This window comes from Poecilia formosa, unplaced genomic scaffold (assembly GCF_000485575.1).
Source record: "Poecilia formosa unplaced genomic scaffold, Poecilia_formosa-5.1.2 Scaffold64, whole genome shotgun sequence".
Taxonomy (NCBI): domain Eukaryota; kingdom Metazoa; phylum Chordata; class Actinopteri; order Cyprinodontiformes; family Poeciliidae; genus Poecilia; species Poecilia formosa.
This window is the reverse complement of record NW_006800003.1, coordinates 1,960,635-1,972,647: the sequence shown is the minus strand read 5'-3', so window position 1 is coordinate 1,972,647 and position 12,013 is coordinate 1,960,635. Positions and strand designations below refer to the sequence as shown.

General features: G+C 36.2%; 2 protein-coding genes across 2 annotated transcripts in view; both read left to right on the top strand.

Annotated features, from left to right (window-relative positions):
• rpl7 (ribosomal protein L7) overlaps nucleotides 1-1,450 on the top strand; it is a 4,459-nt gene extending 3,009 nt beyond the window's left edge. The window contains exons 5-7 of the mRNA XM_007554606.2: nucleotides 397-506; nucleotides 999-1,214; nucleotides 1,415-1,450. Of these exons, the coding sequence (XP_007554668.1) occupies nucleotides 397-506; nucleotides 999-1,207 (319 nt within the window). The 3' untranslated portion in view covers nucleotides 1,208-1,214; nucleotides 1,415-1,450. The remainder of the gene's footprint in view (nucleotides 1-396; nucleotides 507-998; nucleotides 1,215-1,414) is intronic.
• Nucleotides 1,451-2,288: 838 nt separating this feature from the next.
• Nucleotides 2,289-6,413, top strand: cunh8orf89 (chromosome unknown C8orf89 homolog). The gene is made up of 7 exons (XM_007554605.2): nucleotides 2,289-2,628; nucleotides 2,705-2,750; nucleotides 3,522-3,616; nucleotides 3,865-4,003; nucleotides 4,815-4,976; nucleotides 5,083-5,141; nucleotides 6,158-6,413. Exons 1-7 carry the CDS (start codon nucleotides 2,460-2,462, stop codon nucleotides 6,310-6,312), a joined length of 825 nt encoding a protein of 274 aa, XP_007554667.1. The 5' UTR covers nucleotides 2,289-2,459; the 3' UTR covers nucleotides 6,313-6,413.
• Nucleotides 6,414-12,013: the final 5,600 nt, after the last annotated feature.

Here is a 12,013-nt window from a genome sequence, read left to right as displayed (position 1 = left end):
TTTTAACTAGATTTAGAGTCGTTAGGTGATCTGCAGCCCTTAATTCTCTTGGCCCACTGTCTTGAATTTTTTAGTAATGTTCTGCGTCAGCCTCGTCTCAAATGAACGGGTCATAGCAGACTGCTGTAAACCTGTTGAAACTTTAAATCATCTGAAACATGTAGGGAATTGGAGCTGGAGGACCCGGGTTGGGAACTGTTTATTGTATTAGAAAAGCATCTTCTTTAAATACTTCTAAGAACTTGTGTTCTTGGAAGGCAACTGGGCTCTTGTTAAAAGGTTTAAGCTCAAGTTAAACACAAGCCACATATTTAAATAGTTATGAGTGTGTAAAATTTTCAGTGCCGTTTGAAATTATGTTCATGACTTTTACAACTGTTTTCTGATCATACTCAGATACCCCAACCTGAAGTCTGTGCGTGAGCTCATCTACAAACGTGGCCATGGCAAAGTGAAGAAGATGCGTATTGCCCTCACAGACAACGCTCTGATAGAAAGGCCTCTTGGTAAGAATCTCTTCCCTCACACAACTTGACATTTTTTTGCCATTTGTTCTTTTCTATCTATCCTATGTATCTTCACAATTTCATTTCTGATTTTCATGTTATCCTGGCGCATAATGTGGTTAATGATGTACACTTTTTTCCCCGTCTTATCGACTTTGGTGAAAAAACCCCAACAAATTTAGCCAGTTGTATCTGAAACCACTTGCCAGTCTTATTTATTTAGGAAGCTTCTTATGGTTTTATTCCACAACTCTATAATCCATCTACATATTTGTGTCTTTGGTCTTATTTTGATGCAAAAGTCCCATATCTGAGATCTTGAAACACTGGTTCAAATTTTCCTGAGAAAAACTTGATTTTGTTTCATACAACAGAAAAAAAAAGTTGAAGTTGCTTTTCAATATATTAAACTGAAAAAGACCCAGTTTGTATTTAAAATTGCTGTATTTTCAGTGAAATGAGTAGCTGTGAAAAATGTCTTTTATCCTACAGGCAAATATGGCATCATCTGCATTGAGGACCTTATTCATGAGATCTACACAGTTGGCAAGAACTTCAAGATGGCCAACAACTTCCTGTGGCCATTCAAGCTGTCATCGCCACGTGGTGGTATGAACAAGAAGACCACACACTTTGTGGAGGGAGGTGACGCTGGAAACAGGGAGGACCAGATCAACAGGCTGATCCGAAGGATGAACTAAGTTTATGGTAAGTTTTAGGATTGCCATGACAGATCTTTAAAAACAGCTGTGGTCAATGATGCATAATCTTTTTTCCCCGTCTTATCGACTATGGTGAAAATCAGTTGTTAATAAGCCAACCATGTCTGAAACCACATCTTTGCAATTACTGCTTATGTTCATTACCTGGAGTTTGCTCTCTAATGCTGTTTTTTCTCTTCTTTTCAGGTTTTCTAAGGACTCAAAATATACAATAAAAACATGTTTAAAAAAATTGTCTTGTTCACATCTGTGTCATTGCCTTGCTTTGCTGTATGGTGACATACCATTTTTGGGAATTCTTTTCAAGGACATTACCTGTCTTCCAAAGCTTGTCATGGGTTAGTTTTTAAGGAATATAGTTTTCCATTAACCAAATATACTTTGAGGTTCCATATTTAAGTTCCCAAAAATCAAAATTTGAACAAATTTGATTTGTAACTGTTGATGGATTTAATCTAATTTAAATAAAATAGAGTTGGGACATTGATTTCACAGGATTGCACAGTGATGAATACAATTTCTTCAAAAATAAAATTGATTGGCTCACAGCAATTGTAGTTTTTAACTCAAATTTGCAGTTGGCCATTGCAACCTATAAAAAGGGTCTGGGATGCATTTTGGACATTTCAATAAACTGACTAAAAATTGCAGGAAGCTGTACTGCCATTCTTTAAAAAAATAATATCCAGGTCCAAAAATCCATAATTTAACAAATCTTAGAATTGCTGATAGACTTTAATATTAAAAATATAGGTGACTTCAAATACAGCTTTACATATATTTTAAACTATATTGGAAATAAATGTTAATGGAAAAATCAAACATCCCCGAAATTAATAAATTGACTTGGAACTGAAGTAGTTATGCTTGTAATAAAAAAAAAAAAAAAGGTTTTTTAAATTATGTAATCCAAAACATCCCAGTTTTTTTCCAACCTCACTTAGGAATACAGATACAAATTACTTCGTTGTTTTAAAAAAAATACCCAGATTTAATCTTTTTTTTTTTGTAAGATTAAGTCCGTGCTATAAATATCATCCCGTCCACCTCGTGTGTGTGAAATAAAGCCGCTGCGGAGCGATTGATGTGTGTTTCTATAGTGACGCAGTGAGCTTTTACTACAGCGGTCTGCAGCTTAGCATCTGCTCAGGGATAGCTGGAATCAACGAACCTTTTATTATGTAGAGATATAATTATTAACCATAAGGTAATACCCGCGGTAGGGTCCAACATGATGACCTACCAAATGCCTACCGCCAAAGTTTTCATATCAGAAGAAGGTTTGAGGTATGGCCGCCCTGCTCCTGGATACCCAACGTACAGTACCTTCGGGATTGGAGGACGTACCGCGTTAAGGCCAAGTCAGATAAGGAAGTTCCCTTTAGTGCTGCCTCTAAACAGTGAGTCATCGTGTTCAACAAAATGTACCAAATATAGGCTAAGCGAGCTTTCCTGAGCATTTTTTCTTTTTTTTAGGTAACCACAACGAGAACACGTTAGTGAGCAGCTTGATAAGTAAAGGGTAAGATGTCATATTTTCGTCAAGTGCAATTAAATGCAAGCATAATCAGCAATTGTGTGTCTCGGAAACTGATAAGATAAATCCTTACGGCGTATGATTTGTCAAAAAAATAAATAAAAAAATTGACTAGCATGTTTCTTTACACCGTAATGTCACGGTTGGTCCCCCTGTACAGCATTACGTATTGCTAGCTGCTTCTGCATATCGGTGGTAAAAGGAAGTATTGACTGATTTTGTCTTATGACAAAGAACTGAAAAATCCCACATATTCATGGTAGCTTAATTCTATTGAGACTCCTAAGAATGAACAGAAAACACATTTCATAAAAGTCAAATCTATTTGCACATATTTACTCCCTAAAGCGAGGTGGAAAACCCTTGGACTTGTAAAACGTTTCCTTATATGGTGTATAAATGTGATATTTGAAATAATATGAAAGCTATATGCCAGCATGGTCTGAAAGGCTACTCAGAAATGAAGAAGTCATAAATAGAAACAATATATAAAGCCAGACTAGGGACAAGAACCTTTATTTCTTTACTTTTAACGAGATATTAAATTGTTTGATTAGAAACACGAATTATTATTTAAAAGCAGGGTTTTGTCATTAGTCTTAGGCCCCACTAATCCCATGTTACTTGGAGAATTAAAAAAATGCACACTAAACAAAAGCTTGGGTGTCAGGAGGTTAAGACCTAAATGTATGTCGTAATTCTTAATAATGTCAATGCTTTTGTAAACTGATATTTGAATTTCTTCCATCTATATAGGAAACTAAACTTAAATAAAGAGGACAAAGTGATTTCAGAGGATGTTGACCAAGGGCATGATATCTTTGGGAAACACTTCCTGTCTGAGAAAACATGTGAGTACTGAAAGTAAGGAATAATTTTTCCACTATTCTGCTTTGTAGGAGATGAGCAGGTTCCATTGCTGTAGTAAAAATTGAAGCTTGTAGTTGCAATACAAACTCATTGCCAGTAGGTGAAGCTATTATCACACCAATAATATTCCGGTCAATTTTGATAGGTCATTGATTGTTTCTTGGTTTGTTGTATTATTTTTTTTCCAACTATAATAAACTGAACTGTCATCTTTTCATACCCCGATTAGGTACAAAGGTAGAAAGGACCAGTACTACGGTTCCTCCACTGCGAAAAGACAACAATGAGTATCGACATGTTAAACTTCACCCCTTGAGCCTCTCCGCTGAGTTTCCCAGCATCCGTTCAGGGAGACTTTTCACCCTGGGGTAACCAGTCCAGGAGGCTTGTTGTCTACTGGCTTCACCAAAAATATTTAAAATCTTAGTAGCACAGATTGCAATAATTATAGTTCTTGTCTCTTATGGGATGCTTCAAGTGATAAGACAACTGCAACAGCTCTACCTAGTTCATTTTTATTATTTAAAGACATGTAACATATCTGTATAATTTATTGAAGTTAGTTTTTTAGGTTTTATTATACAGTTAGTCTTGCACAACACTCATTTATACTAGACGATAGATATTGCTATAGAAGGCAGTATTTGTAGAATAAATAAAAGTCTGCCTTAACTCATACATATATATCCTTTTAACTATTTTATATGTAATATATATGTAATTTATATGTAATAATAATGACATTACAATTTAATACATGTTTGCATTTATCTTGTCACAGCAAATAAAACTTGTTCAGAGCTGAAAATTTTCAGATTTTGTGAAAAGACAACTTAATTAAAATAAATAAATAAATATCTATAATGGGAAATTTGTGGACATTAAAAAACAAAACATTTTGTTTCTGTTTTTAGATTTTAAAACAAAGAAACCAAACAGTAAACAGTTTTTTCAGTAGAATGTTGATGTTTGTGGAAAATTATTCAAGCAAAAAAATGAAAATTTTAGTTTCTAATGTAGTGACGAGATAATAAATCACTGTTTGTGTCATTCTGTTGTGGAAATTTAATGCAGAATTTATAAAGTGCAAAACAATATAATATAACATAAAGCAAATTGAAATATATTCTATATTATATGTATGTTTTTTTTTAATGTGTTTGTTCTTCGCTGTTTTAGCCAAAATTTTAAGAGCCATTATGGAGGGTCCAAAGAGCCATTTGCGGCTCCGGAGAAACAGGTTGCAGACCCTAGAATCTCTGAGGTGAACTTCAGTTCACCTTCCACTTTATTCTTAAATGGCAAAAACAATTTTTCAGTGGAAAGCTGCAAGCTTAGCAGGTATCGTTTTGCTTTCTAAACTAAGTCTGATCTCAGCTTTCTAAGATTGTGTTAGATATTTCCCAGCCCAGTGTCACCTCCACTGTCCTTATGTTCTGTTCTGCAGGCCCAAAGTACATTATCCAACCTACACTCCCCCGGTGACTGTTAAAAACGATCAGAAAAGTAAGTTTGGATGAGACACCAATACAGAGGTGGTCCTACGCGAGCCATGTTTTCAGCAAACCCCCACAAAGTTTTTTGGGGGGCTGTATGATGTAGCAGTTGAAGATCAAAAGTTATCTTCATTTTCATGTCCAAGGTTGACAAAAAGCTTCTTGTATATAATATCCATAAAAAAACAGTAACAGAAAGAAAACAAACACAAGGCGAGAAAGCAGCTAAAAGTCAATTTCAGTTTTATTTGTATAGCACTTTACATACATACATATAGACATCTAGGCATAAAACAAAGCAACAGGAAGTCCGAGCAGAGACCTAACTTATCGGCACCCAACTCTGGGATTTAAAAGTTCCCTGTGGAGAACCCCATCCGTCTGTGGGAATGTCCACTTGAGATAAAAAGTAGAATGAAAAAAGAACTAAGAATAGTGAAGAATGCCCACTTTGTTTCTGACCTTTATTGCTACTCTGATGGGTAGCGTCAGCGTCTGCCAGCAGTCCTGTTTCTTCCAGCAACGAGAATATTTTACTTCAGTGAGCTGTGGATGGAAGCAGTTGAAATTCCAATTTCTGTTCATGTAATCGTTCCATGTTTTACTCTTAATATTTTGAGTATGTCAAAATCAGCCAATTGAAATTACATTTTGTGGATGCTGGTTGTCATGGCATTCAAACTCTGTAAATCCATCCAACTATGAGTTTTCTAAAAACATTTGATAATAAGTTACTCCAAGCAAATTATTATATGTAGTTAGAAGAAAGGTTAAGCTATTTTCTTTTTATTTGGCTCTGACGCTAAATAATTTACCACTGTTCTTGTTCATGGGTAATATTAAAGGTGGAACATTTTTGAAATTGTAATTTTTTTATTTTTTTTTTTTTACCTAAGCAAGGTTTTCTGTCTCTGAAATGTGATGTTTGCTTTTTATGTTAGCATGCTAACCACTGTAGCATAAATTGCTTGTAATTTCACCTCTTATTTTCATTTGTGTTTCTCTCCAACCCAAAACCTTCTCTAGGTGGTCTTCATGTAGCCCAGACTTATTCAGACCCAATCATCGGAGCCCCTCGCTCTTTCATCCACCGGATTTCTGAACTCTCCTCTTTGGAGGGTGAGACGGTGAGATATGAGAAGATGAAGAAAATCAGGAAATCTAAAAAATCTACGTCCTGACAATCACCCCCTTCTGAGTCGCGACGGCCCAGGATTAAGACGTTTGAGTCTGTGCCAACAACTGAACAAAATAAAACACTTAGGGCACCATATTCATTTCACTGGCTTGTTCTGATGGCGTGTTTGTCCTCAGTGATACTGTTTGGCTGCTTAACGTGGCTGTTTCTTACTTTTTGGGATTCTTGACTCTTCTTAAGTGATGAAATGTAGTTTCAAATCAGTATTCCCAATGGCAACGATGACGACTTTTACAAAAGAAATGTGTAGACTCTCATTTGCCAGTAGTTTTTTCCTTCCACACCTGCATGGAAACATGTTATATTTATTTTTGTAATGGCTTTAGTGGCCATGAAGCAGTGATGCCATGTTTCTGTGTGTGTGCTGTGGATGTTGTTTAGCTAGTGTCTAAAAATACAACAGTGTTACAGAAAGTTTCAAATACATTTCTGCTTTGATTACTAAGTCAAATTTATGTGGATAAATGGCATAGCTTAGCTGAACTCTTGTGCCTTGTTAAATGTCTTCCTGAAATGAAATAAATTTATTTTTGTTATTCCAAAGAGGTTATATTTTTCTTTATAATCTCTATTATATTCTAGCAAAAGGAAAGGCTGGCCATTGCAATAGTGAGAGTGTGCTAAATTCTGCACTGAAGCATAATTTGTGGTCCATAGCTTCATAACAGCAGAAATGGCATACCCACAGAAGCCAGAATGTGGTGTTTTCCCACATAAGGCTTTGTTTTACTGCTGCATGAACTGCAGCTTGTGTCTCTGAATAATGTTGTTCATTGTATTTGTCAAAAATGGAAGCCAACAGCAACCGTCCTTTTGTTTGGAGGAAAATAAAAGCTTTCATTTTATTTAAAGAAATTTTTGCTTAGGTCATACATTTGATATGAAGATGACTAATAGTTTTTTATTTAAAGTCTAAAACAACAACAAATACATGTGACTTATATGAATTCATATTTGTTCTTTTATCAGTAAATTGTCACATCAAAATGTAAAGTTTTGAGTTTTACTGACACAACCCACAGATCTATGCATATTTAATCTAAACTTTAAAACGTTCAAAAACCAATAAAGGAACATTTTGCTGTTGCAAAAAAAAAAAAAAAAATTGAGCTTTTTCATTCTAGATGAAAAGCACAGAGTACAAAAACTAAAACTGTATCGCTACACTGTCTGCAGTGCAACATGATAGTGGCAGCATCATGCTTTGGGGATGCTTTTCGTCTACAGGGATCGGAACCATGGTTAACTGTGATGATGGAGCTAATTTCAGGGTCTGGTGATATTGATACAACTGGGTGATATCTGTATATATGTCATGTATATTTTCTAACATGACATGAAGAGGCGTGTCAGAAGGTAGAAGTGATAATGTTTCTGACTCTGTGGAAAGGAAACTCATTTTCCTCTCATTCAAAAACAAGCCGGATGGAATTAGAGAAGTGATTGTTTAAAAAAAAAAGTTACAGAAACATTTTTGGTAATATGTTTTTAAATCTCATAACAATAAATGTAAAGCATAATACAAATTGTAGCCCAGTGGTAAACTCAGGTTACTGCAATGATTGTATGTTAAGGTTAATAGAAATTTTATATAGTTGAAGACAAACATATTAAAAGTAAACCTTTATTTGCTATTGCATAACATTGGTCATAGCTATGGATTTCATATTAATGTTTCTGAAAGAAATACACTGGTATTTTCTTTTACTTTAATACTTAAATAATATAAAGGCAGTGGTGGCGAAAAATGTACTTAAGTACAGTAACGAAGTTCGTTACTGTACTTAAGTACATTTTTCGTGTATCTGTACTTTACTTAAGTAGATTTAATTATGGATACTTTCTACTTTTCCTCCACTACATTTTACAGTAAGTATCTGTACTTTCTACTTCCCTACATTTCTACAAAGCTGTCCCGTTAATCGTTACATCCAAGTCGCGTTGCGCTTTTTGTCCGTTAAAATGTGAAGTTCAGGAACTTAAGATGGCGCCGTAAAATCCAAGCAATAACTTACGTGTCTGTTGTCACCCATCGCCTCCACCTTTACTCGCACACGGAGCTCCAAGAAATGTGCAGTGGTTTTCTCTGAGCGGGAGAAGATGTCTGTCTAATCGTCAGAAATATAACAGCGCTGCAAAAAGTCATGAGATGGCGACATGTAAAATCAGCAGCGCTTCGCTTTCACAGACGGTGGGGATTTCGTCCAACTTTTAGCGTCACTTGGAAGGAAAGCTTAAAGAAAGGTAAGCTCCGTGGACGTGATGCTAGCAAAGCTAGCTGTACAGAGACACAAGTTGCATCTGTGATGAAAAAAAGTTGTCACTCGTGCTGAATTATTGTGCGGAGGTATTGACTGATGTGTCGCATATATGGGACAACGCTGTGACCAAAGTCGGTCGGCTATATAGTGATATGACATTCAGGAACGATTCGATTCTTCTGGACGGATCTTTACTAAGGTTGATAGGACTGAAGCCTCACTGAGAGCCGTTCTGTGTTGTTGTAATGCTGTGCGTGCGTACACTGCAGTAGCTATTATTATTTAAAATTATTACTAATTTTAAATAATACAATTTAAAATTAGTAATGAGAAGGCTATATAATCCCCTTCTCACCCTCTGCGGGTGGTCTCTTTAATCCTCTGAGCTCGGGTCCTCTACCAGAGGCCTGGGAGCTTGAGGGTTCCTCCAGTATCTTGGCTATGCCTAAAACTGCACATTTCTGGACTGAGATGTCTGATGTTGTTCCTGGGATCTGTTTGAGCCACTGCTCCAGTTTGGGGGTGACTGCCCCGAGGGCCCCGATGACCACAGGCACCTCGTTTTGAAGGTTTCATATAGACAGGATGTGAGGAAGAAGAGGGAAATATCTAGAGAGACGAATTCACTGCAGCACGGATGAATCTCGCGTCAGATTTTGGACTCAAACTCAGCTGCTGAATCACTCTGAGGCTACAACTTGTCGACTGGAAAACAGACTACAGATAATATATATTAGGCTGTACATGTTTATATTTATATGTATATGTAAACATGTATTTATATAAATATGTATTGATATTACTAAATAATTTTTTTAATTAATGATGAACGGCTGTGTAAAATGCTCATCATACATCAATATCAGAATATTCTTTTCCTATTATATTGTTTTCCCCACTATGCATATTTAAATTTGCTGAACGTATCAATACAATTAAAAAATACTTTGAAAATACAATTGTTTATAAATATAGCTTTGATAGATGTTTGAATATGGTCTCAAGTAACAAAAAGGCGTGTTATAATCAATTAAATGTGCTTATATGTCATTGTGCCTGCCAGACATATAACGCTGAGTGGAGCGGTTGACCCTTCCAAGATGGCTGCCCTAAATCTCGAGAGCGGTCCATGAGGTGTCTATTCTTATATTATGTCTGGTCAGGGACAGATTTTGAAATTCAGTGCACACATAAGGTGCACTGGATTATAAGGCGCACTGCTGATTTTTGAGAAAATTTAAGGCTTTTAGGTGCGCCTAATAGTCCAGAAAATATGGTAATTGTCATAATATATTATTTTAGTATTTTTTGAATTGTTTTAAACTATTAGAATGTATTGAGTTCTGCTTCAGGACAAGGGATTTTAAAGACACCATCCACCTACTACAAAGTTTAAAATAAAAAATATTCAGNGACCACAGGCACCTCGTTTTGAAGGTCTCATATAGACAGGATGTGAGGAAGAAGAGGGAAATATCTAGAGAGACGAATTCACTGCAGCACGGATGAATCTCGCGTCAGATTTTGGACTCAAACTCAGCTGCTGAATCACTCTGAGGCTACAACTTGTCGACTGGAAAACAGACTACAGATAATATATATTAGGCTGTACATGTTTATATTTATATGTATATGTAAACATGTATTTATATAAATATGTATTGATATTACTAAATAATTTTTTTAATTAATGATGAACGGCTGTGTAAAATGCTCATCATACATCAATATCAGAATATTCTTTTCCTATTATATTGTTTTCCCCACTATGCATATTTAAATTTGCTGAACGTATCAATACAATTAAAAAATACTTTGAAAATACAATTGTTTATAAATATAGCTTTGATAGATGTTTGAATATGGTCTCAAGTAACAAAAAGGCGTGTTATAATCAATTAAATGTGCTTATATGTCATTGTGCCTGCCAGACATATAACGCTGAGTGGAGCGGTTGACCCTTCCAAGATGGCTGCCCTAAATCTCGAGAGCGGTCCATGAGGTGTCTATTCTTATATTATGTCTGGTCAGGGACAGATTTTGAAATTCAGTGCACACATAAGGTGCACTGGATTATAAGGCGCACTGCTGATTTTTGAGAAAATTTAAGGCTTTTAGGTGCGCCTAATAGTCCAGAAAATATGGTAATTGTCATAATATATTATTTTAGTATTTTTTGAATTGTTTTAAACTATTAGAATGTATTGAGTTCTGCTTCAGGACAAGGGATTTTAAAGACACCATCCACCTACTACAAAGTTTAAAATAAAAAATATTCAGTAAACACCAGGAAAACATACATTTTTGTGCTCACGTGACCCAGGTTAGTTTAGTCAGTTATTTGAAAAAATTATATTTTGTGTATATTTTATTCAAATTTTGTGCTTTTTCCATAGGAGCTGTTTTGTCCCTCTTCTCAAGAATCAAGCCTTATTTTACGCTTGTATCTCAACAGCTGATATCATGTAATATAAGACAAAAAATAACTAAGTCAGTCATGTTGTCTAAAGCTGCTGTAAAAGAAAATAACTTACCAAACAATCTGAGAGAGCAAAAACGCAGGAACTCCCGTGCACAGCTTCGTGCGCTTCTATCAGAAAAGCTCCGTGTGCCCCAGAGAAGCCTCTAAAAAAAGCCTCTTCCAAAGCCTCTAAATCGTTGTTTCTTCTGCTGTGCCATCACAAATAATAGATTTTCCCAAAAATAAATCACCAATGAACTGACCTGAAGGAAGACGGATGAAACTCTAGCAGTAGCGAGCCATAAACAGGAAACAGTCCCTGCTGCCAGTGGGCACGTGCACAGCGCACTGCAGGGTGTCAAATTACGCAGTTAAAATTCTGACCCGGGAGTGAATTTACAAAGGCGATCACCTGATGTCTTGAAAGGTCAGTCTCTCCCGTGTCACGTGATACCGGACATGTCTGGTCAGCAACTAATTTTGTTGTTTGCGAAGTGTGTTTTATAAAACTACGACATGTCCTATAGACCCTTCAAATCTCGTCAACTGTTTTTAAATAGCTATAAAACCATAACATTTAGTGCAAAACTTGTATACGGGCTTGTTTTTGAAGGATTAAAGACTCCTTTTGCGGACAAGTAAAAAAAAAAAAAGTCACGTGTATAGGTTGTTTACCTGTACAGCCGCAAAACACGTGATTAGTGATGTGATGAGTGATTCCATGGGTAGGATCGTCAGGTGCCTAACAGTCATGCTTTTGGACTTTGGGAGGAAGCTGGAGTACCCGGAGAGAATCCACGCATGCATAGGGAGAACATCCAAACTCCATGCAGTTTCTATGAAGCCCTGGAAGTCGGGCAGGAGACCGACAGGACTCGCTACCAAGCCCTGGAGATCAGCCCAGAGACCCACAGGACTCACTACAAAGCCCTGGAGATCAGCCCAGAGACCCACAGGACTCA